A 24,798-nucleotide genomic window follows, 5' to 3' on the forward strand; every position below is an offset into this window, starting at 1 on the left:
TCCTGTCCATCTTTCTTTCTTTCTTTCTTTCTTTCTTTCTTTCTTTCTTTCTTTCTTTCTTTCTTTCTTTCTTTCTTTCTTTCTTTCTTTCTTTCTTTCTTTCTTTCTTTCTCCACCCATCCCCCTTTATTTCTCTCTTTGTGACAGCCTACCAGAATAGGTAGGATCTGTGAGAGCAGTTTCCCTGTGCAGCTCTGCTTGAGGAAAATATATCTTTATTATGCCCACTTACCTACCCCTTGTACTGTCCACTCCCCTATACTGTACCCTACTAATACAGTTCATAATACAGTGGGGCCTCATGTCTAAGTTTTGCCTAAGGCCTCACAAAGTCTAGAGCCGCCTCTGCTGTAAAATGAGCACTTTTGATTTTTCATGTTCGTGTCCCATAGACTTCAATAGGGTTCGCATGTTCGCTAGAGCTTTTTGCCTGTTCGTGGTTTTCTGGTGCGAACCAAACCAGTGGGTGTTAGGCCCATTCCTACATATAAGCATTAACTGCAATTTGAGTAATAATATTATAACTAGTCTAGATTGCACTATAGATGAACGGCTACATTATGGTGCAATGTCCCCTGAGAGGTACCTCTTAGCACACGCAATAGGTAAAGGTCTCTGTGTAGTTGAGCAGATGATTAGAGTTGGGGCCCAATGAGAAAAGTCAGAGGCAAGGCTGCAGGCAGAAATAAGGCTACTAAATGGCTGTATGGTCAGTTCCTAAAGGGCTCACTCTCTCTAGTAGCAAATAGTAAATCCCCGCAGCAGCAGCTCACCAGTCCCAGCGATATTGCAGCTCACCATCTGGTCACACACAGTGATTAGTGAACTATCTGTTCTACATCTGTTCTGTTGGCACACCGAACTCAGCACCCTGGATCCTACTCAAGTGTCAATATACAGCAGTGGTGGTACACACTGGACAGTGATCTGCACCCTACAGCCTTCCTCACAGCAAGCGAATAGAATGCATGAAGGTAAAGAAACCTTCTGCCTTTACAACCACTTTAATGATTTTATGTAGACACATTATTATTTCTACATGCAATTAATATACATACTAGTTAAATATTTGGAAATTTTAGATAAAATGCATTATTAAGTACTGTATAAGTTATATTTATTTACCACCATGCTAGATATTTTTTATCTGTAGATTTATTAATATTCGTTTTATTTGGTATATGTTTACAGTAGCACTGCACTTTAAGCCTCCGATCGCACCGGTGCAACATGTAATGCAATTTGATAGTTCCAAATCACATGATAAGTCGCACCCTATTGTCTGCAATAGTAGCGGTCAAATCGGTGTTACTCCGACTCCACTGGAGTTGCATTGATTTTGAACGTAGTTCTTGCACTACTTATTGCAAGTTCAGGCATGACTTGAAGCCACACAGATGTCTTCCAAGTCGCAAACCTGAAGTCGCACCCACATGCAGCTTAGAATTTGTACGATTTCAAGTGAAGTCGCAGGATTTCAAAACCGTATTCAGTGTGACCGAAGGCTAACAGGTGAAATTTCATTTTCTGTTTTATTTTTGTTTTCAAATACTTTTGAGTACACATTTTGTTTTCTTTTTCACACAACAGTACTGGATTTTCCTGAAACGAACAGTGAATACCCAATGATTAGGCTTATTGCTTACCGAAATCACTCACTTCTAACTATAGATTATGTCATCATTCTCTCCAAGCAATTGTGTTACACTATATCAATGCATACAATAAGGACAATGGGATTTAAAACAAATCTTCACCCAGAAAAAAGCTTTCCTCCCAGGGGGCAGGCCTAGTGGAACATCATCAGGAGGCGGCTGCCTGAATCTGTAGGAGACAGCAACCCCCTGATGACGTCACAGAAGAAAATGGCAGAATGGAACCTGAGTGGTAACATCAGAAAAGTGGGTCTAAGCAGGACAACATTGGATCCGTTGTGTGGGTGAGTAACTGAATTACTGAAGACAACCCAGCATCAAGTAAGTGGGGATTTAAAAAATATAAATAGATGGGGGGTGAAGCTCCTCTGTAAGCCATGTGACCAGCCAATATCCTTTTTTTTTTTTAATGCAGTACAATATAATGTTAATATGTGTTGTATTTTAAAATATGGCGCAGTTGCGGGCAGCAAAATAAACATTTAAAATACCCACTCACCTTCCATCAGAGACATTCAAATTCAAAACATCAGCCAATCCATCTCGGTCTCTAGTAATAGCCACACCTTCACCTGGCTTTGTACCGGCAATGGTCAGGTACATTTCAGCAGTGATTTCTGTATGTGATAGTATTTCAACTGCTGAGTTAAAATCTGGAGCACTGTTCAATGTCTGTTGAATAACAAAAAAACATGAACAGGAAAATCTGGCTCACAGACAAAGTAGGCCACAAATCTTTAATTCTTCAGATACAGTATCTCACAAAAGAGAGTACACCCCTCACATTTTTGTAAATATTTTATTATACCTTTTCATGTGACAACACTGAAGAAATTACACTTTGCTACACTGTAAATTAGTGAGTGTACAGCTTGTATAACAGTGTAGTTTTGTTGTCATCTCAAAATAACTCAACACACAGCCATTAATGTCCAAACTGCTGGCAACAAAAGTGAGTACACCCCTAAGTTAAAATGTCCAAATTGGGCCCAAAGTGTCAATATTTTGTGTGGCCACCATTATTTTCCAGCACTGCCTTAACCCTCTTGGGCATGGAGTTCACCAGAGCTTCACAGGTTGCCACTGGAGTCCTCTTCCACTCCTCCATGACTACATCACGGAGCTGCTGGATGTTAGAGACCTTGCACTCCTCCACCTTCCATTTGAGGATGCCCCACAGATGCAGAATAGGGTTTAGGTCTGGAGACATGCTTGGCCAGTCCATCACTTTTACCCTCAGCTTCTTTAGCAAGGCAGTGGTCGTCTTGTGGGTGTGTTTGGGATCGTTATCATGTTGGAATACTGCCCTGCGGCCCAGTCTCTGAAGGGAGGAGATCATGCTCTCCTGCAGTATGTCACAGTACATGTTGGCATTCATGGATCTCTTAATGAACTGTAGCTCACAAGTGCCGGCAGCACTCATGCAGCCCCAGACCATGACAATCCGAACATCAAGCTTGACTGTAGGCAAGACACACTTGTCTTTGCTCTCCTCACCTGGTTGCTTCCACACATGCTTGACACCATCTGAACCAAATACGTTTATCTTGGTCTCATCAGACCACAGGACATGGTTCCAGTAATCCATGTCCTTAGTCTGCTTGTCTTCAGCAAACTGCCTGCAGGCTTTCTTGTGCATCATCTTTAGAAGAAGCTTCCTTCTGGGACGACAGCCATGCAGTCCAATTCGATGCAGTGTGCGGCGTATGGTCTGAGCACTGACAGGCTGACCCCCCACGCCTTCAACCTCTGCAGCAATGCTGGCAGCACTCATGTGTCTATTTCCCAAAGACAATCTTTGGATATGACACTGAGCACATGCACTCAACTTCTTTAGTCGAGGCCTGTTCTGAGTGGAACCTGTCCTGTTAAACTGCTGTATGGTCTTGGCCACCGTGCTGCAGCTCAGTTTCAGGGTCTTGGAAATCTTCTTATAGCCTAGACCATCTTTATGTAGAGCAACAATTCTATTTTTCAGATCCTCAGAGAGTTCTTTGCCATGAGGTGCCATTGAATTTCCAGTGACAAGTATGAAAGAGTGAGAGCGATAACACCAAATTTAACACATCTGCTCCCCATTCACATCTGAGAACTTGTAACACTAACGAGTCACATGACAGCGGGAAGGGAAAATGGCTAATTGAGCCCAATTTGGACATTTTCATTTAGGGGTGTACTCACTTTTGTTGCCAGAGGTTTAGACATTAATGGCTGTGTGTTCAGTTATTTTGAGGGGACAGCAAATTTACACTGTTATACAGGCTGTGCATTCACTGCTTTACATTGTAGCAAAGTGTAATTTCTTCACTGTTGTCACATGAAAAGATATAATAAAATATTTACAAAAATTTCAGGGGTGTACTCACTTTAGTGAGATACTGTATGTTTGGCCATTTGGGCCAGTTTAATGAAATCTACAGAAAAACTTATATTGTGCTATGCACTGCTTAGAATCTCCTATATAAGGCCAAGTTTCTGAGTCTTGAAAATAGCTGATATATTTGAAGGCCTGAAATACTTTTCTGGAGAAAATTATGAGCTGGGCTTCCTTCAGTGTTGATCATGTTGGAAAAAAAATGGTTATGTGCCCCTGGATGAAGGGGAGGATCAGATAATCCTCCCATCTTTCACAAGTGTAGCCACCTTGCCCTAGGCAGGCGTGTCTATCTAAATTTAGTGGTGCTAAGCTGCAGTCAGCTTAGCGATTTGATAGTTTAGCTTCTTAGTTTTCTCCTGGACCCTAGTTACTGTGTGTGTCCTTTTCCAGTAGGTGGCACTGCTGCCTCTGGTGATTGTAAGAGAGCTACATATCTCCCTACCGTCCCTGAGTTTCTGAGACCATCCCGGGATTTCAAGTAAATCCCAGTGTCCCGCCAATCTGGGCTGAGTCCCACAGAGAAGCACAGTGCCGGAACTTTCGGTACTCGACTCCACTAATCCCCCTGGCGGGTGTGCACCGCTTCGCACTGCAGCTGGTGAGGCTCCACCACCCTCGCCCTCTCACCCACCCACCGGCTCTACATCACATACAAAAAGAGGAGGCCGGAGGCTAGTTCTCCTCCACATCCATCCCGTGTCCCCCCGTGCCTGCCCACAACCCCCGGCATGCAGCCAATGCTTTGCATGTGAAGGGGTTGTGTGGGTGGGTACATTAAAGCAGTGCACATAATGTCTGCCTGAGCCTCAGGTGAGTGAACAACTGAACTCTCCCCACTCTCTCTCCCTTCCATGTGCCATGGTGTTTTCTGCCTTCCCGCCTTCCATGTGCCATAGTGATCCTTCCCTACTGCCTTCCATGTGCTATAGTAATCCTTCCTTCCTGCCTTCCATGTGCCATAGTGATCTTTCCTTCCATGTGCCATAGTGATCCTTCCTTCCTGCCTTCCATGTGCCATAGCGATCCTTCCTGCCTTCAATGTACCACAGTGTTCCTTCCTGTCTTCTATGTACCACAGTGATCTTTCCATCCTGCCTTCCATGTACTATAGTGATCCTTTCTGCCTTCCATGTACCATAGTGATCCTTCCTGCCTTCAATGTACCACAGTGTTCCTTCCTGTCTTCTATGTACCATAGTGATCTTTCCATCCTGCCTTCCATGTGCCATAGTGATCCTTCCTTCCTGCCTTTCATGCGTCATAGTGATCCTTCCTGCCTTCCATGTGCCATGGTGCTTTTAAGATCTCTGTCTATTTTCAGTGTATACAAAACCAGTATTGGAAGGATATTTTAAATGGTTGTGTTGAGGTTTATACACTATATTACCAAAAGTATTGGGACGTCTGTATTTCCATCCACATGAACTTTAATAGCATTCTAGTCTTAGTCGGTAGGGTTCAATATTGCGTTGGCCCACCCTTTGCAGCTTTAACAGCTTCAACTCTTCTGGGAAGGCTGTCCACAAGATTTAGGAATGTATTTATGGGAATCATTCTTCCAGAAGCGCATTTGTGAGGTCAGGCACTGATGTTGGAGAGAAGGTTTGGCTTGCAGTCTGCGCTCTAATTCATCCAAAAGGTTTTTTATCGGGTTGAGGTCAGGCCAGTCAAGTTTCTCCAGCCCAAACTTGCTCATCCATCTCTTTATGGACCTTGCTTTGTGCATTGATTTAAATTATTTGGGGAAGGGAAGGATTATGGTGTGGGTGTTTGTTTTTCAGGGGTTTCGGCTTGACCCCTTAGTTCCAGTGAAGGGAACACTTAAGGCGTCAGCATACCAAGACATTTTGGACAATTTCATGCTCCCAACTTTGTGGGAAGAATTTCAGGTTGGCCCCTTCCTATTCCAACATGACTGCGCACCAGTGCAATTTTAACTTGTTTATTCTCAGAAGGTACTGCCGTTTGGCAGATGAATAAAATTTGTATATTTTTCTATAAATTCAAGTATGTGTAAATTTTTTTCATTATACTCCTCTGAGGCACAATCAAAGTCCCACTCTGTTATAAACCTTTTTTTGAAACATAGCTGCATATTCTTAGGGGATGGTGCCTCTGCAGGAGTATCTGTGATTCCACGTCTACCCCAACCCCTACACATATTACTTCCCAGGTAACTGCAGGTGATATGTCCCTCTCATGTCCCTCTCCAATAACTAGATCATCCTGGTCACTCACCCTTGTTCTTTGATGGGGGCAGGAAGAAATCAAGACATGCACAGTGGAAGTGATGGGAAGTTTAACTTGACCTTTTACTTAGTGTGCACTTTGTTCAGCAGGGAACAGATCAGAATGAGGTATATCTTTATAAGTTGCCAATTATTGCATTAATTCAAGGCTGGTATAAGGGGTGGGCGGGAGGGACTACTATCCTGGGCTCAATGGTTTACTGAAGGGATGGGGGCGTTTTCTTTATTTTATAAGGCTGACAAAAGTAATGACAGCAGCAGTAATTTTGACAAGCGAGTAACTGCTGGGTGTATGATCTCCTAAGCTTGCATGTCATGAATCTGAGGGGTGGAGTTTGGTATCTTTGCCCTGGGCACTGGATGACATTGTCCTGGCACTGCAGTCATTCCTCATGTTAAAGACAGCAGGATGATATTTTCCTGGTATATTGTTATCAAAATTAATGAACATATTTACTCTGGTACAAAAATGTACTAAAGTAATCACACAAAGCTTACATCTCGGATGAGCCAGCTGACAGGATATCTGCGCAATAAAAGAGAAAGTGCATTCTTCCACAGGACCTGATTATCCTCTGTAAGGAAAAATTAACCTTTAAACATTAGGATGGTAAAGATTTCTTATCATGTCACTTTACACATTATTCCTTTGCAGGGTATTTGTGGTTTAGTTTTTTAGGATAGCAACAAGATTGTTTTTACAAGAAACGCTTAACCAGTTTCCTGCTGTGTTGGAAAATATTTAAAAAAATGTAGTCTTAAATAGAATTTCAACCTTAGTTTGATTTTAAATACTATCTGTGTCCTCCACTTGCTGTGTGACACCCAACAACTGGGCAGCAGTTTATTATAAAAAATGTTTTTATCACTGACTGTGTCCCCAATGGGAAAATTTCCCTCACTTCCTGTTTGGTCTGACATTTATCAAATAGACAAAAAATCTGAAGAAATTCTCCTTTTTTTTGCTTGGAATTGGATTTTAAGGCCCCTTTTACATGGGTTGGACTCTGTTTTGGTCAGCAGGGAATCTGTCTGCTGAACCCCGGGGCAAATATATAAAAACTGCATAGTGCGCAATATATATATATATTTATGACATGCCTTCTATCTTGGTGAGAAGCAATAGCAATCAACGCTGTCCAATCCAATTGATTAAAACATGTAAAATCAATTATTATCTCCGAGGGTGGTGGGCAGGCAGAACTGTTTGGAACAGTAGTGTGAAAGGGGTCTTATGCCCCGTACACACGGTCGGACATTGATCGGACATTCCGACATCAAAATCCTAGGATTTTTATTCACCGGATGTTGGCTCAAACTTGTCTTGCATACACACGGTCGCACAAAGTTGTCGGAAAATCCGATCATTCTGAACGCGGTGACGTAAAACACGTACGTCGGGACTATAAACGGGGCAGTAGCCAATAGCTTTCATCTCTTTTTTTAATTCTGAGCATGCATGGCACTTTGTGCGTCGGATTTGCGTACACAGGATCGGAAATTCCGACAACGGATTTTGTTGTCGCAAAATTTTTATAGCCTGCTCTCAAACTTTGTGTGTCCGAAAATCCGATGGAAAATGTGTGATGGAGCCTACGCACGGTCTGAATTTCTGACAACAAGGTCCTATCACACATTTTCCGTCAGAAAATCCGACCGTGTGTATGGGGCATTACTGTCCTTAATAATGAATACAAAAACCAATTCAATAGCTCCCAAATATATAAAAACTGCATAGTGCGCAATATATATATATATATCTATGACATGCCTTCTATCTTGGTGAGAAGCAATAGCAATCAACGCTGTCCAATCCAAAACATGTACAATCAATTATTATCTCCGAGGGTGGTGGGCTGGGTAAGTACATTCTTTCAATAAGAAAAATATGTATAAAAAATGCCTACTGTTAACTTTATTAGCAGTATTGAACTTAATATATATTAAATAAGGAATATACTGTATGTACAAGCACACAATAATGTAATTTACCTCTGGCATTTGAAGATATAGTAAATTTATGGGGACTTTGCCCAGTATAAAGACCAACAATGCCTGTAAAAGTTGTTCCTGTGTACACAATCTAAAATATAAAGCACATAATAGCAGTTAAAAAACAAGTACCAACATTTTGGCGATTCTAAAACACACATGATTTTCTCATGTATGCTTTTTTTGAGAACTGACAATTTTTTATTGTTATTAGTTTTTCAACATAAAGCAAAAAAGGTACAAGGCATTCAGATTGGCAATAGACAAAAAGTGCCAGCATACAGACAATAAAATAAAGTCGCAAGGCTAGGGTAATTGGACCTCAAAACAGGATACAAAATATATTATCACCTAACTCTGTGGTGGCATAATATGATCAACAAACTGGCTTCCAGTAAAAGAGAAAAATATTACATTAGCTCAACAAGATCTTATCCACGCTAAGGTGCGCAACCAGATGTCAAAATTCACTGTACTAGACACAAAGAAAACTTAGAAGAGTGCAAGAGGGAGAGAGGGAAAAAGAAAAAAAAGGGGAGGTTAAAGTAGAATATCCACCTGTGTCAGAGTCCTACCCAAATCGTAAGCCACCATCTGCGCACCGTACCATGGCCAGGAATATGTCAGACTGGTGGAGCTTCTAAAAGGTCCCACAATTCCCAAACCCGGTTATGGGCATCCATTGAGTCAGTTAAAGAGGCAGTCAGGTATTTCATCCACTTCACATCTTGGATCCTAGAGTGCAATTCAAACAAAGAGGGGGCTTCCATTTCTTCCATTTAAGAGCTACCAAGCACCATGCTGCAGTCAGCACCTGCGCAAGGAGTTTTTTGTTAGAAAATTTAGAGAAGGCATGAGGTGGGAGACCCAGAAAGAAGGTTTTGGGATTGAAAGGAACCCAGTATCCAATGATAGAGTAGAGTAGGGAGTGGACCATCTGCCATTAAGGGACGATGAATAGGCAGGACCAATAGATGTGGCACAATGTGCCTGGATCTTTTTTGCATCACCAGCAACCGCGGTCAGCAGAGGGATATATGGAGTGGAGCAGGTCTGGGGTTTGGTACCAGTGAAAAAATAATTTTATACTGATTTTCCTTGTACAAGGTGCAGATAGAGCTCTTGAATGCTCTTGGGTGCATGTGACCAAATAAGTTGCCATGTTTTTGAAAGCAGATCCTTCCCCAAGGCCTGATATCACTTTCACATATAGACATGCTGAGGTCAGTAATGAGAAGTTTATAAATGCGGGAGATCATGCCCTTAGAGGATGGGCCTTCTAAACAAATTTTGTCAAATGCCATCAAATCATAAAATTGGTCCTAAAAAATTGCCCATAAAGTGCATAATGTCGTATTGGTAGTTAACTTTAGAAGGCCTGCCTGGGTCATGTAAATTCTGGAAGGTCTGGAGTATTCTAGTTCTAACAGCCACCAACTGGTCAAAATGAAACAAAGCCTTTTCCATCCAAAAGTGAGATGTCTGCAAGGTCAAACTGTCTGGGACATTAGGCGTAAACAGAAAGGAAGTTGCTAATGAAGAATCAGAGGTAAAGGGGTATAGCAACTTGGCACAATGGCACAGAGTACACAGGAGCAATATAGTTACTTCATGCAGGATCCCTTCGTAGGGCATCACATGCCTGACAAGGGGTCCTGCGGCACTCCAAAACGTTGCACTACCTATTTTGTGAAGTGTTCATGCTTCATTAAAAAATCGTTTGGACGCTACTTGATGATCCGTGGTGTGCTGGCAAATATTATCATTATTGGCCAGAAAGGATCTAATCATGGCAATTATCTCTAGACATGTGCATGACGAAAAAAATTGTTTGATTCGTTTAGATTAATTAATCTAGTAATTTAGTTGTGTTAAATTTGGTTGATTAGTTGAATTCGTATTCAGGATTCAAATTCAGAATTCGTTTTATGACTTTTTCGAATTTTATTCGAATTTCCAGATTTTTTTTTTCCTATTCGAAACGTTCGAATCAATACATTTTGAATAGGCCGAATCAAAAACTTTAGATTTTTTATTTTCCAATCAAATGGCAAAGTGAACAAACAAAAGAAAAAATCTTCATCAAATGATTAAAATGACTCTTTAAATCACCTTTGGCTTAACTAAAACAGCATTTATTTGAAATGGTACTCTAATAACACACACAATCTTTGATTTCAGAAACATATTTACAGTTTGAATTTAACTGTAATTCTATGTAAAATTCTATTAGAATTTCAATTCGAATTTCGGAAATTCAAACGAATTTAATTTCCTTATTCAGAGCATTCGGTAAAACTGTAATTCGGGTATTTGGATACATCCGGATCCCAGAAAAATGAAAAATTCGCCTGAATATTTATTCAGAACGAAACGAACCATACATGCCTAATTATCTCCTCATCTGAGATAGGGGAGTTAAGACTAGCTATAACAGGAGAGAAGATAGTAGGTAGTTGATGAGAATGAAGGGTGTCCGCCAATTGCCTGCTTTTATCTGAATACACGTGGTGAAAATTGCTCTTAATTTGAGACAACATCAATGTGATACAAGCAGGGCTTTTTTTTCTCAGAGCATAGTCACAGGAACTCACCCTCTCCAGCCAACTTCCCCCCCCAATCATGCACCTAACCCCGTCTGACGTTTGAACCCCCAGTCCACAACCCCCCTCTGCACCCCCATCCACAGCCAGCTTATTCCTAGGCTCTCATCACTGCACGAATCCCTCCTTCTTAGCTCTGCACCAAACCCTCAACTTTCCCACAGCTGTCTTTGTCCAACCCCCACCTTTCCCCACTCCAGCTCTCCCACAAATGCCCCCCCCCGCTCCCCCCTCCGGCTCTCTCACAAATGTTCCCCCTAGCTCTCTCACGTCTCACCAATGCCCTCCCAGCTCTCACAAATGCCCCCCAGCTCTCACACCTCTCACAAATGCCCTTCCTGCTCTCTCTCAAAGTTTCCCCCAGTGCGCTTACAAATGCCCTCCCAGCTCTCTCACCTCTCACAAATGCCTCCCCAGTTCTCTCTCAAATGCCCCCAGCTTTGTAATCTCTCACAAATGCCCTCCCAGCACTCACAAATGCCCCCCAGCACTCATAAATGCCCCCCCAGCTCTTACAAATGCCCTTCCAGCTTTTTCACTTCTCACAAATCCCCCCCAGGTCTTTCATCTCTCACAAATGCCCTCCCAGCTCTCTCACAAATGCCTCTCCAGTTCTCTCACAAATGCCCTCCCAGCACTCACAAATGCCCTCCCAGCACTCATAAATGCCCCCCCAGCTCTCACAAATGCCCCCCAGCTCTTACAAATGCCCTTCCAGCTTTTTCACTTCTCACAAATCTCCCCCAGGTCTTTCAACTCTCACAAATGACCTCCCAGCTCTCTCACCTCTCGTAAATGCCCTCCCAGCTCTCTCACCTCTCACAAATGCCCCCCAACTCTCTCACAAATTCCCCCCAGCTTTCACAAATGCCTCCCCAGTTCTCTCACCTCTCACAAATGCCCTCCCATCTCTCTCACCTCACAGAAACCCCCCCCAGCTCTTTCACCTCCTTCAAAAGCCCCCCAGCCCTCACAAATGATCCCCAGCTTTTGCAAATGCCTCCACAGCTCTCTCAGCTCTCACAAATGCCCCCCCACCACTCTTATCTCTCAGAGATGCCCCCACAGGTCTCTCACCTCTCACAAGTGCCCCCCCAGCTCTCTCAGAAATGCCCCCCAGCTCTCACAGATGCCCCTCCAGCTCTCTTACAAATAACGAATGCAGCCGGCACCTTTCTATTTGGTATTCCCAGGCTTTTTTTTTCAACACAGTGCCACTGTTATAGCTCCAACTATCAGAACTGTAGCACAGAGCCGAGGAGGAGTTCCACTGTGCTTTACTTGACTCTGTGCTACAGTTCTGACAGGCCGGGAAAGCCACCTCCTGATTCCCACAATAAAAAAACATGCAGGCGGTTGCGGTTTTGGGACCCCCCACCAGTAAATGTGGGGCATGGCACTAGCACACAGAAGCTGATGGAGGAAGCGAGTGGGAAATCACCTTCTACCAGCTTCTGTGTGACAAGTTGAAAAGTGCAGGAATGCCGGAGGTGCCGAAAAGGAGTTCTGCCATGTTCCGGCTGTAAAAAGCCCTACTTTTTATACTTTTTATTGTCTGTATATTTATTTTAACTAATAAACATTGCATGGTGAAATTCAAACATGGTTAAATTTACCTCCACTATCCAAGCGCTTTATTTAAAGTCCCAATTTTCCCTTTGTACTTACCTATTACCAGAATGGAGGCACTTAATTGTGCTTAATTTAAAGTCCCAATTCCCCCTTATTCCCGTTCTGTTTATGAGGTTGATTTGTTAACGGCAAATAGGCTGTGCACTTTGCAAAGTGCAGTTGCACTCTGCAAGTGCAGTTGCTCCAGAGCTTAGTAAATGAGCAGAAGCTCTGCTGACTCCTATCATCCAATCATGTCCAAGCAAGAATGCTGTTTTATTTTTTCCTTGCATGTGATTGGGTACTCTTTGCAAAGTGAAGATTTACCTCATTTACTAAGCTCTGGAGCAACTGCACTTGCTGAGTGCAACTGCACTTTGCAAAGTGAACAGTCTATTTGCCTTTGGCAAATCAACCCCTATATGTGTGTGTGTGTTATTTGACTGGCTGTTACTTCCGAGGGAGGTCACCTTAGATCAAGCCACAACAAATAACAATTTTGTTGTGGCTTGATCTAAGGTGAACACTGCTAGCCTGCCCAACCCTTCCATCCGGTCATCCATGGCTCAGTGGCTGGCTCCATGGTTGTGACTCCAGTGTGAGAATATTGGACCCTTGAGGACATTGTTGACTGCTCCTGTCCCTCTGTTTGACACTTCAGGATCCTCCAAACTGTTCCTGTCATACTGAGGTTTCGGTTACCCATGCCTGTCCGACCTGGTGTCGCTGACATCCAGGTCCATTGGTTCCGGTAAGAGTACCCACTCTCATTTTTTTTGTTGTCATTTGCTACGGATACTAACCCTGGTGTTCCTGGCTCCTTATATGAAGAATCCTTCATTTGTGGTGCCCCTGGCTCCTTATAGGAACAATCCTTCATTTGTGGTGTACGCGCCATCGCTTGGGACTGACCCACTTGGGATTCATTACTTGTCTCCTATTGTCTTACAATTGGGACTTATTTACGTTTAGATTGTATAACTTTTGTATATGTTTATTCGTGTATTTACACAGTTTACTAGCACTGTTTTCTCACTAGCGCTACATTTTCACCCACTTCTATTTATGAATCTTTGTCACATTCATATGTAGCTGCTTTCTTTACAGGGTAGCACAATAATTCTTTGCACTTTACATTCATTTACACAACATCAGCCATAATACCACTACCCTTTTTACAGAATCCCAGGCTCACAGGTTACAAAAGGTCCTCCTTAGAATGCTTATGCTTAGTAAAATTTGTTCAGTTAATAGTTTTTAAACTTTACCTGGCCATTTCTAATAAAATCCACATCCATCACAAGCTTTCTTAGGTCTATGGAAAAGTACAAGTCCATGTTTCTTCCGTGATAAATATATCCTTCCTTAGTTTCTGTTATTATACTTGTGCAGGCCCTAAACATGTTGGACAAACATTTTTGTTAGAATTCTAATAAGAAAATACTGTCAGCATTCGGTAAAATTACACAGTTCCGCCCAAATGGTACTAACATGTTAAAATCTATTTTCCACTAGACATCGGGTAATTTTCTTATCAATTAGGGAAACATAATGTGCTTTCATTTGGTTAAAAAAGGTTTTGACAACCTTTTTTACCATGGAGGCACCCTTATAATAATTTTTAGCAGGCGATCCCTTTGGCCAGAAAATAATTAATTTACAGCTCACTATACACAGTAATTTGTACATGTACAGGTATATGATGAATACAAAAGAAATAATGTGGTGTGGTTTTAGAATGCCATTTATACAGACATGAGTGCAACAACTATTCTTAGATATTATACTGCGATTAGTAGTTTAGCCACTAGGTGGCTGTTCTGTTTGATGGTGGAATAATGCATTGCTCTCTCTAGTGGAGCTACATGGTTATGATGTAACATCCTTTTCTCTGCTCCTGTTGTTTTCCATATAAAACAAGAAGGGTATAGCCATGTGTCCAGTAATATCTGACTGATAAAAATAAATATCTGTAACAGCTTTCCAACAGATTATAGGTCTAGCTACAGCCTTCTAAAGTTCTAAATACTGCTGTAGGTACAGATACAGGTCTGGGTTACAGCAAAACAAGTTCTGAAAAAGAAAACGGTCAGAAAGCATACATGATGGCTGCTAACAGCGTTTCATTTTAAACTGCTAGTCTGACAAACCAGACCTACCAGTCCTGGAAATTCAAAAATAAGATACTGCTGATAAATAGAAGGCATATGGATGTGTTTTCAAGAACACATACCAGACCCATCTACAGATGAGTAGAGAGGGATCAAAAACCCGAAAGTAATAATGAGTATAGATGATGATCAAATTGTGAACATATGCAAGTGTAAAATGACAAAAGAAATGTGGAAGGAGCTACAGAAACTGCATGGGAAATGTTAGCAATAAACTGAACTTAATTAGAAAGTTATACCAGACTAATCTGGTTAACCACTTCCCACCAAGCCACTAAATATAAACAGATGGGTGGGAGCTTACTTATTTCAGGAGAATGTACCCTTACATCCTCCTGTTCTGGATGCTCATTCCACGGACACAGTAGATCACAGATTGGGGTATAGGGCCAATTTCAATGTGATCTCTGTGACCAATGACAGTGATCACATGTTTAAGCACAGGATGCTTTCCACTACAAAGAGGGAGCCTTAGTATTTTTTTAACTGGTGCATGGAGCTTCTGGTCATAGGACCAATGAAAAAAATTTCTTCACTTACCTTCATCAAGGCAAGACAAAGAATCAGAACAGCTAATGAACAGTATATGGTCTCAGACGAAATAGAGGAAGGTTATCTACACTGCCTTCTAACCCAAACAACCACTAGAGAGATAACTACACTCGCTGAAGACTACTCATGTATACTGTGCTCTACCTAGTATTTATAAAGATAAAGTCCCAGATAAACTTGAACAATATCTTGTTCAAATAAGCAACGTACAATATCTCACAAAAGTGAGTACACCCCTCACATTTTTGTGAGTATTTTATTATATCTTTTCATGTGACAACACTGAAGAAATTAAACTTTGCTACAATGAAAAGTAGTGAGTGTAGAGCTTATATAACAGTGTAAGTTTGCTGTCCCCTCAAAATAACTCAACACACAGCCATTGGCAACAAAAGTGAGTACACCCCTAAGTGAATATGTCCAAATTGGACCCAAAGTGTCAATATTTTGTGTGAACACCATTATTTTCCAGCACTGCCTTAACCCTCTTGGGCATGGAGTTCACCAAAGCGTCACAGGTTTCCACTGGAGTCCTCTTCCACTCCTCCATGACAACATCACAGAGCTGGTGGGTGTTAGAGACCTTACGCTCCTCAACCTTCCGTTTGAGTCTTCCCCACAGATGCTCAATAGGGTTTAGGTCTGGAGACCTGCTTGGCCAGTCCATCACCTTTACCCTTAGCTTCTTTAGCAAGGCAGTGGTCATCTTGCGCAATTGTCAGTTAAAGCAAAGCTGTGGTCAGGAAGGGGGTAAATCCTTCAGGGGCTGAAGTGGTTAACATTGATTGTCAGCCATGTTTTAACCTTTTCCATTCTTGGAATACTTTGATTTTACAATAAATCATTTTACACAAACCGTGGCATAGACATTTTGATGACTTCTCTAGGGTATGCCTCAAGTGGTTTGTAGCCCTCACCCTCCAGCGCTGGATTAAGAGGAATCTTTTGTTGTTTGTTCTTTCCTCTTGCTCTCTCTGCATGCTTCTTGTACTGCAGGGAAACTGATTGGCACCTTTGGGTGGTGCTCCCTCTCCAAGTTTAAAGTCTGCTGCATGAGGGACTGTAAAAAGCTTATATCAAATCAAATTCAGGTACTTACATTGCTTGCCAACATACATTGAAATAGGTTTTTATGAATATAGAGCTGCTATAATTTTTATTTTTTTTATTAGCTTGGAGTCAGCTTTTTGTGAATCTGTCATAATCAGTGATAAGTTGATTCAAACAAATTTAGAATATATTGTTTTAAAACTTATATTCCATGAGATTTGTTCAAGAGTTCTTCTGTATATACTTATGTAGCTTTTACCAAATACCCAGCATTATATAAAACATGTGTCTTCTGTGTCTTTCTGAATTCTTGAATTGTGTTCCCTGAGTACTTGGAATTAGGGGTGTTCGACTCTCAATTTTTCTATAGAAGTTATGTTCTGAGAAATATTGCTTAAAATACATGTAATTTGGGAAATTCCAAAGGTCATTGTTGACACTTATTTAGTTAATGTTTCATAATAAGATATTTTGATTGTTTACATAAACAAATAGTTGGCTAAGAAATAAGCGATGAAAGCACACTGACAGCTGATATGGTCAAGAAGATTTTTAAAGGTCAAAGAGGAAAAACCATCTCCCCGATATGTGGCCAATAGTTTGGATTTCCAGGATTGTGTGTATAAAAAAACTTATGTTTGTAACATGTTTCATCACTGCGGTCTTAAGCAGTGGTCTGATTACATTGAATATTATTCTGAATAAACCATATACAGATAACGAAAGCTGATTGGCGTTGATGTCCTTCCTTGAAAGACCAACTTAACATTGGTGACCTCTAAGACATGTCTCCTTGTCGTCAGCTTCTTCCGACCACTCTACTCACAAGAGGTAGACCTTTGTCTTGGCCTCAGGTGAGAAACATTTCTTTACATGCCTTTCTCTTTTGCAGGTGGGTAGATTTGAGTGGTTGGCTGGAGCTGAAAACACAGGAGTTAACACAGTCCTTTTATTTTAACAGTTATCTGTGCATGGTTGTTCATAATAGTATTAAGAAAAGTGCACTATATGTTTTCTCTCTTCTCCCAGAGGTACAGTGTATAGTTGTTATGCGTAAGGGATTTGCTATAGATGTACCACATTTCTCAGTAAGTGTATGAACTGAGGGCCTGAATCTGAGTGTGACAGTGTAAGACACTGTACAGTATACCAGGAGTGTAGTCTTCTGTTTTTGTCCCGTGTGGAGCAAGAGGCTCTTTGTGATACGGTGATTGAGTGCTCTGCTGCATGTTCGTTTGTCATAGGAGAAGTAGTCTAAAAGACTAGCCTATGAACTGCTCATGGGGGACGCCTCATTGAGTACAGAGCATTAGTAAGCATAAGAGCTGACTGGTTGCTGGTACACAGCCTATTGTAATAAAACTCAAAGGGTCCTACATCCCTTGGGACCCATATATTGCTATCTCTGGGTGTTACAAATAAGATATTTTGAGTGGTAAGTGCTTCTTACTTGCATATAATCCTAAAGTGCTAAGTGCTTAATTTGTGCATGCGAATAGCAGGGTTAACTAGTTGCAAATTTGCTATTTATTCTTCCAGGATGAAGAACTCCCAGTATGGGGGAAGGGTCTCAATTTTATCTATAGCATCTATAGCATCGTATAAAGTGTTTAGAAAAGTAAGAAAACTTTAATTGTTAGGTCACATACGGAAGCAATGTTTTTTTGCAGTGAAAACTAAACTTAAAGGGTTAGCTAAATTAAGACAGACTAGAGGGAAAGAACTGTCAAGAATAAAAAGGGATGTTGCTAAAAGAGACAAGCAAGTAGACATTTTAATAAAGAAACATAAGCCTCTTTCAGTGGAGAGTTCTGAACAGTTCTGAACAAATAATATTTTGAATAAACCATATACAGATAACGAAAGCTGATTGGCGTTGATGTCCTTCCTTAAAAGAGCAAAGTGTATGAACTCTCTATAACTACATGTGTTTGTTTCTTTGTGCCTGGGGACAGCACTAGTGCTTAGCCTAGGAAATGAAGTCCTGAGTTTTTGTAAAGTAAAAGTAATGCATCCTAATGGCTTTAAGCCATGGTCTCGTCTTTTAGTTGTCAAATGGAGAAGCCTCTACTGGCCACAAAATTTTAAACATTACCACTTGCCTACTGGGCACTTATACCCCCTTCCTGCCCAGGCCAATTTTAAGCTTTCAGCGCTCTCATACTTTGAATGAAAATTACTCACTCATGCAACACTGTACTCATGTGAAATGTTTTTCCTTTTTTTTTACACAAATAGAGCTTTCTTTTGGTAGTATTTAATCACCATTGGGTTTTTGTTTTTTTTTTGCACTGTATATTCTATGAGGCATAATGAGTCTTTAGAACATGTCATTTTTTTCACACAAGTTTTTGAAAAATGTGGAAAGAAAATGAAAACGCATTTTTTAAATGCATTTATTACACATTTTTAGCACTGACGGGTGCTGATGAGGATCCACTGATACAGTGTCACTGATGGGCACTAATAAGCACTAATAAGGCACTGTAGGGGCACTGATGATCACTTTAGTGGCACTAATGAGCTTTTATTGATGGTACTGTACAGCTGATGAGCACTGATAAGCACTCACAGATGTGCACTGATGGCACTGATAAGCACTCATTGATGGGCATTGATGTGCACTGCAGTGGCACTAATGAGCACTGCAGTGGCACTGATGAGCACTGTAGGGCACTGATGAGCACTGCAGTGGTACCATAGGGCACTTATATGAGCACTGTAGTGGCACAGTGGGACACTAATGAGCACTGTAGTGGCACTGATGAGCACTGTAGTGGCACTGATGAGCAGTGTAGTGGAACTGATGAGCACTGTAGGACACTGATGAGCACTGTAGTGGCACCATAGGGCACTGATGAGTAGTGTAGCGGCACTGATGAGCAGTGTAATGGCACTGATGAGCACTGTAGTGGCACTGATGAGCAGTGCAGTGGCACTGGTAAGCACTGTAGTTGCACTGTAGGGCACTGATGAGCACTATAGTGGCACCGTAGGGCACTGATGAGCACTGTAGTGGCCCTGATGGCACTGTAGGGGCACTAATGGCACTGATTGCACTGTAATGGCACTGTAGGGGCACTATGATGGCACTGCAGGGGCACTGATGGCACTCAGGATCATGCCAACTCATTCATGATGCAGTGTTTCTCTCTGCTCTCCTCACACCTATACAGCATGTGGGGATAGGAGAGAGAAACACTGCAGCAGCGTGAGCTGAACTGGATATGATCCCTGTTTGTCATTGGATGGAGCAATCACGTGGTAAAGGGCCCCTTTGATTGGCCCTTTACCCTGACCCTTGATGTGCTGGGTCCCGTGAACCGATCGATCATGGACACTTCCAGGTGCTCGCTCCAGGGGGGCAGGCAAGAAGCACGAGCACGGGAGGCCGTCAAATGATACCTCCTAGAACTAGCCAGCCGTGCTGTAGCCATCATTCAGTTAAAGCGCGGTTGGCAAGTGGTTAAACAGTTTATTTAAAGGGGCTGTGGCTTAACTTCATGGTGGCCTAATGTAAAGTTAATCCCCTGTATATGGCCTAAGCCTTTGCTCCAAAAGAAATGATGAAAGGTATATCTCAAGGTGCCTGAACTTTACAAAAGTTGCTAACATAAAAAAAAATTAGGGGGCCACCTTAAAGGATAAGTTTGCCTTTACAAAAAAAAAAAAAAAAACACTGCACATTTATTTGCAGGTAAAAAAAGCATTTATTATTATTTTTGTTAGTAGACTGTAAAGCATTGCACCCAAGTTTAGCAGATAATGCTCCTGCAGACTGTCTGTGTAGCTGTCTGCCCATACCTCTAATACAGGTTAGGAGTTACACACTCACAGGAAGCTCAATGAACTACCTAGAGTGCTCATCAGGCCTGGTAGTTCATTGAGAATTACAAGCCATCAAAGGCTGTTGGTACTTGTAGTTTATTGATTCATGGGGATCTGTGAATCATTGATGTGTGGGTGGAGTCCCACATGGCCGCGCTCTCTTTGAATTGTGACAGTGAGTACAGGCAGAGGATCCCCAGCTTGCTGCCACAAGGAAGGGGGGGAGGGGGGAGAGGGGTCAGATGCTGAACATGTTACACCCTAAATATGGGAGTAACATGTATCTCAGGAGTGCTAAACCTTTTGAAGAGCGAGGGCCAATTAAGTGATTTGTTAATTGGTCACAAGCCACAATAGAATTAAATGGCTCAGAATTTGGGATTTTTTATTCTGAATAAGATAATGAATATATTCCTCCTGCAACCACTGAATTCTGGTTGGTGGGAGAGGAGTAGAAGCTGGCTTTTAGCGACTGTAGGAGTAAAATGGAGAATGTTGGTTTCCGTATACGCCGCTCCCACTGCCCCTTCTGTCCACATGTAAAACAGAATGTGACAGGGGCCCCCTGGAGCATGGGGTGGGGTTGCCACTGTGGGTTGCCGACCCCAGGTTGAGAGCCACATCAGGGGGCTCAGAGGGCCACAGGTTGAGCATACCTGATGTAACATGTTCAGAAAGGAGAACTTATCCTTTAAAGGGTTTGAGAAGAAAAATATTGCAAGCAAAGTGTGTCATCTGCCAGACACTTGGGCTGTGGCCAAAGGTGGGAGTGGCTTCTTCCCATGTGGCTTCTAAATCATGCTTCCCTATTTAAATGTTCAGCATAAAGAAGCCCTTAAAATAAGTTTACAGTCTCAGGGAACTCCTGCTAATAATTACTATATCTACAGCTCACAGTACATTACAGTGATGGTACTGGGAACACAGTTTTTTACATCTGTGGTCTTTGGGACAGATAATTTAAAGCAATATTAAACCCAAAAGCAAGTATAAAATAAAATAAGCCCATATTTAGTGTAAGTAGGCTAAAGCAGTGTTTCTCAACCTTTTTTTTAGGTAAGGCACCCTTTACAATGCTGCACAATCCCGAGACACCCCGTTCTAAAATGTAAAAAACACAAAACAAATAGGTTTACAGAATGCAGCAACATCCACACACATAGGACACCCAATGTTAGAGGTGATTTATTCTTCCAAAGCAAATACACCTTTGTTTACTGGTACTGACTAGTATTTCAGTGTTTCTCTTCTCTCTTTTTCTCTCCCTTACTCAGCTAATGTGCTGAGCCAGTGCTGACAGAGAGGGGGCAAACAAGGCTGTCATGCAGGAGCCTAACGTTCTCCTTATCAACTGATGACATCATTGGTTGTTAGGACACCGACAGCTACAAGGTTGAGATGATGCACAATGAAAACGTGTGGCTTTGTGTAACTAAAAGGCAGGCTTGATCCACCTGCTGTCTTGTATACAATTTTTTAATGACATTTTCAGGCATTTTACCAAGGTACCCCTGAAGAAACCTGAAGGCACCCTGGTTGAAAAAGGCTGGGCTAAAGTAAGCCCCATCAGCAGTGTCTGAGGGGAAAAGTGAACCACATGCTGGTGTCAGTGAGAATAAATGTAGCCCCACATCATTGGTGTCACTGGGATAGAATAAGCCCAAACTCATTAGTGTCAATGGAAGTTAAGAGAAAATCGTTGATGTCAGTGGAAACATTAGCCTCCCAAACCTGGTGTCAGTAAGAGCAAAAGAGGGAGAAAACTGTGCCCCAAACCATTGCTTTCAGTTCTGTACACACACATTTTCCTCAGTACATATTTTTGAACCAGGATCACACCTAGAGACCTCAGGGGATAAAGGCCCAGTATTGATTTCTATTTCTGAAGCTGCTACTGTTTTGTCAGTCAGAATGCCGATGATTTCTGTTTAGCGAATGTGCATAATTGCAAACAACTTACATGACAGTTTCATAGAAAAGGTTTATGAGGGTTACTTCAGACGTTTTTAAGCCAAATGATTTGGCTATACCACGGATCTCTCCAGCATAAGGTTCGGGAGCCAAAAGATCTAAGTACATATCTGCCATTATAAAATACATGGACTTCAACCAATGATCTTTTATCAAGCTGAAAAATATAAAGTGACAATTAAAAAAAAAAAAAAATTGCAGTTTTACATTTTTAACATCCAAGTGCAAAAAAAAAAAAAAAAAATTAATTGAATAATTTCTTTCGAAAAGTAAAAACTAAATTGAACCATAGTTCATGTTTTAGCATACTTTTTTATTTTTTTATTTTTTTTATTTTACAAAGCTACCTGATAAAGTTTAAATCAAGTTTCACCAATATTTCACTGTACCTTTTTAAAGTAAATTTTAAATCTACTAATGGTACTCGACAAGCTTCAGAATTACAATGTAGACACTGAATGATGCATGCACATAACCATACATTTTGTCTTCCTTGATCCATGGGGTGCTAAAACAATCCAGTTCAGGCAATTTTTTTGGTAGAATGGAGCATTGGCTCACACCCTTCGCTTTCCATATGTTTCTATTTGCTGCTCAGGCATGAGGTAGGCCAGCGCTCAACGCTACCGGGAAAATTTAAAGTGTATCTAAATCCAAGTACAAACATCTGTATGTTTTTTCCTTATTTCCAAACATCTGATATATTGCTTACCAGTACTTAGATTTGAAGGATGTATTAGTTTTAGTTGTAAGGCTTTTTTTCTTTACTGGATCCTGCTAGTAGCAGATGCCCTGTCATATGATGACAGTGCTTATTCACTGTATATCTATGGGGTAGCAGTGTTGTCATACTAAAACAGGAAGTATACTAGGACTGCAAGACACCTTTCCTCTTCTCCACAACATTGGTGGGTGTTCTGTAGTCCACTGAGCAGGGCTATTGCTTGAGATAAGACTGCAGAGTACACAGGACAGCACTGGATTTTCTGGCAAGAACAACAGGTAATTCTTTTCACTTATAAAACACATATAACAATTGTACATTTAACAGACCAAAAGGGAACAAGAAAGGATTACATACATTTCTTAGATGAGTGCAGGCACAATTCATTGTCTTGACTGTAGTCCTGGAACTGACAGGTCTAATTTAAAGAGAAGAAAGACCCTATTCAGACCTGCAAGTTTTGTAAATGCACACAAAATTGCATATTTTTGTGCTCATTTACAAAACACGCTAAAATGGCGTGTCAAGTTTGCATTGCCATTTATTGTTATTGGCACCCCAAACACGACAAGCCAATGCACGCAATAAACGCAGCAAACCATGACATAAAAAATGTGCAGGGCTCAACAGTGCAAAAAAGCTACATGAGCTACTTTGCCATGTTTATTGTGTGTAGGACAGCCCATTGAAATTATTGGACTGCCTTATGTGTGTCGATTGAAAAATACAAAATAACATGCATTTAGAAAATACTAGGTGTAAATGGGGCCATATGATGTATTTGGACTTAGTATATATCAGGATTATTTGCATTGTTTTAAGTGAGCTGGCTGACTCATAGACTTGCATTATGAGTTAAAACATTAAAGCACTGCAAAAGACTAAACAGAGCCTCCATATGTAATAAGCTAATATGGCTCCCCCAGGTTCATATACAAGTACATACTTTACATTACAACTAGGGTTCTCAAATGTTAAAATATAATAAGATTTACTGATCTCTTTTACATGTTTATCTAATAGCCCTTGAAAAATGAATATTTCTTTTTAAAATCCAGTGTATCTCAATTCATAAATTCATACAACCAAAAATATGTAATTAATATTTTTTCCTACTTAGAAGATTATATATAATTATTTCTTTGTAAATATTCTGGCAACATTATCACTGTATTATTCACTTTGGGTAGAGCATTTTTATATTCCAATATTTTGCATAAATTAGATTTACTGGCAATTTCACATTTTTTTTCCCAGATAGACTTCTCACACATCATCTTTTAACATTAAAAACGCAATATTTTAAAGCAAAAGGCACATCAAAATAGGCATCAAATTTTTCCTAGCTATACAAATTTATCCATGGGGTATCTATACCAATTTAAGTTCCTTATAAACATCTAAGAGACAGGGAAGACATATATACAGGGAAGGAAGAAAAAAAAAAAGAAAGAAAGCAAGAGAAACATATGTGACAGATTATATGTAATTGCAATAATCTACATAGTAATGACAATATACCAATTATTTTAAAAATTTAACAGATATTTTCAGCAAGCTGAACAGATACCTTAATAAATGTTTCATATACCGCTGTAGCTCCGTAAAATTATACTGCTCTATAATTGGTTTCCAGCGTTCCTCAGGAGGCAGGTCCAAGCTGATATTAAATCGAGGGACTGCATAGTCCTTCCTTTCAGATGTGTAGGTGAAAGAACAGGACCCCAGGAGCAGCAACACCCCTAGCCAAGCCATGTCAGACACAGGAAAAAAAATGTCAGCAGAGACGCTGCAGAATGTATGACTATTTATTATGCCCTATTTATTTTGTGTAGGAGGCCGCTGTTTACCTGATCAAAGTCCAAGGATGAAATGTTGACATTCAGCTCACAGGATTGGAGTAAAATCTATATTTTGCCACGAGGGTTGACTCTAAAGCCTAATCTTAGGTAAAACCTATATGTAAACCAACCACTTTGATGGGAATTTAGGTTTGCTATTTTTGGCGGTTCTTT

The 24,798-nt window shown here is 41.0% G+C and overlaps 1 protein-coding gene across 3 annotated transcripts in view; it reads right to left on the bottom strand.

The window, feature by feature from the left end:
- Positions 1–24,589, bottom strand: part of LOC141109028 (N-acylethanolamine-hydrolyzing acid amidase-like) — a 73,233-nt gene extending 48,644 nt beyond the window's left edge. For 2 of the 3 annotated variants that reach the window (XM_073600985.1, XM_073600991.1), the window contains exons 1-6: positions 24,354–24,589; positions 22,049–22,216; positions 13,756–13,882; positions 8,274–8,364; positions 6,780–6,856; positions 2,155–2,327 (exon numbers count right to left, since the gene is read on the bottom strand). In XM_073600985.1, the coding sequence (XP_073457086.1) occupies positions 2,155–2,327; positions 6,780–6,856; positions 8,274–8,364; positions 13,756–13,882; positions 22,049–22,216; positions 24,354–24,538 (821 nt within the window). In that variant the 5' untranslated portion in view covers positions 24,539–24,589. Of the gene's footprint in view, positions 1–2,154; positions 2,328–6,779; positions 6,857–8,273; positions 8,365–13,755; positions 13,883–22,048; positions 22,217–23,140; positions 23,202–24,353 lie in introns of those variants that run through there. The other variant, XM_073600998.1, reaches the window with a different exon arrangement.
- Positions 24,590–24,798: the final 209 nt, after the last annotated feature.

Source organism: Aquarana catesbeiana, linkage group LG01, assembly GCF_042186555.1.
Source record: "Aquarana catesbeiana isolate 2022-GZ linkage group LG01, ASM4218655v1, whole genome shotgun sequence".
NCBI classification, from domain to species: Eukaryota; Metazoa; Chordata; class Amphibia; order Anura; family Ranidae; genus Aquarana; species Aquarana catesbeiana.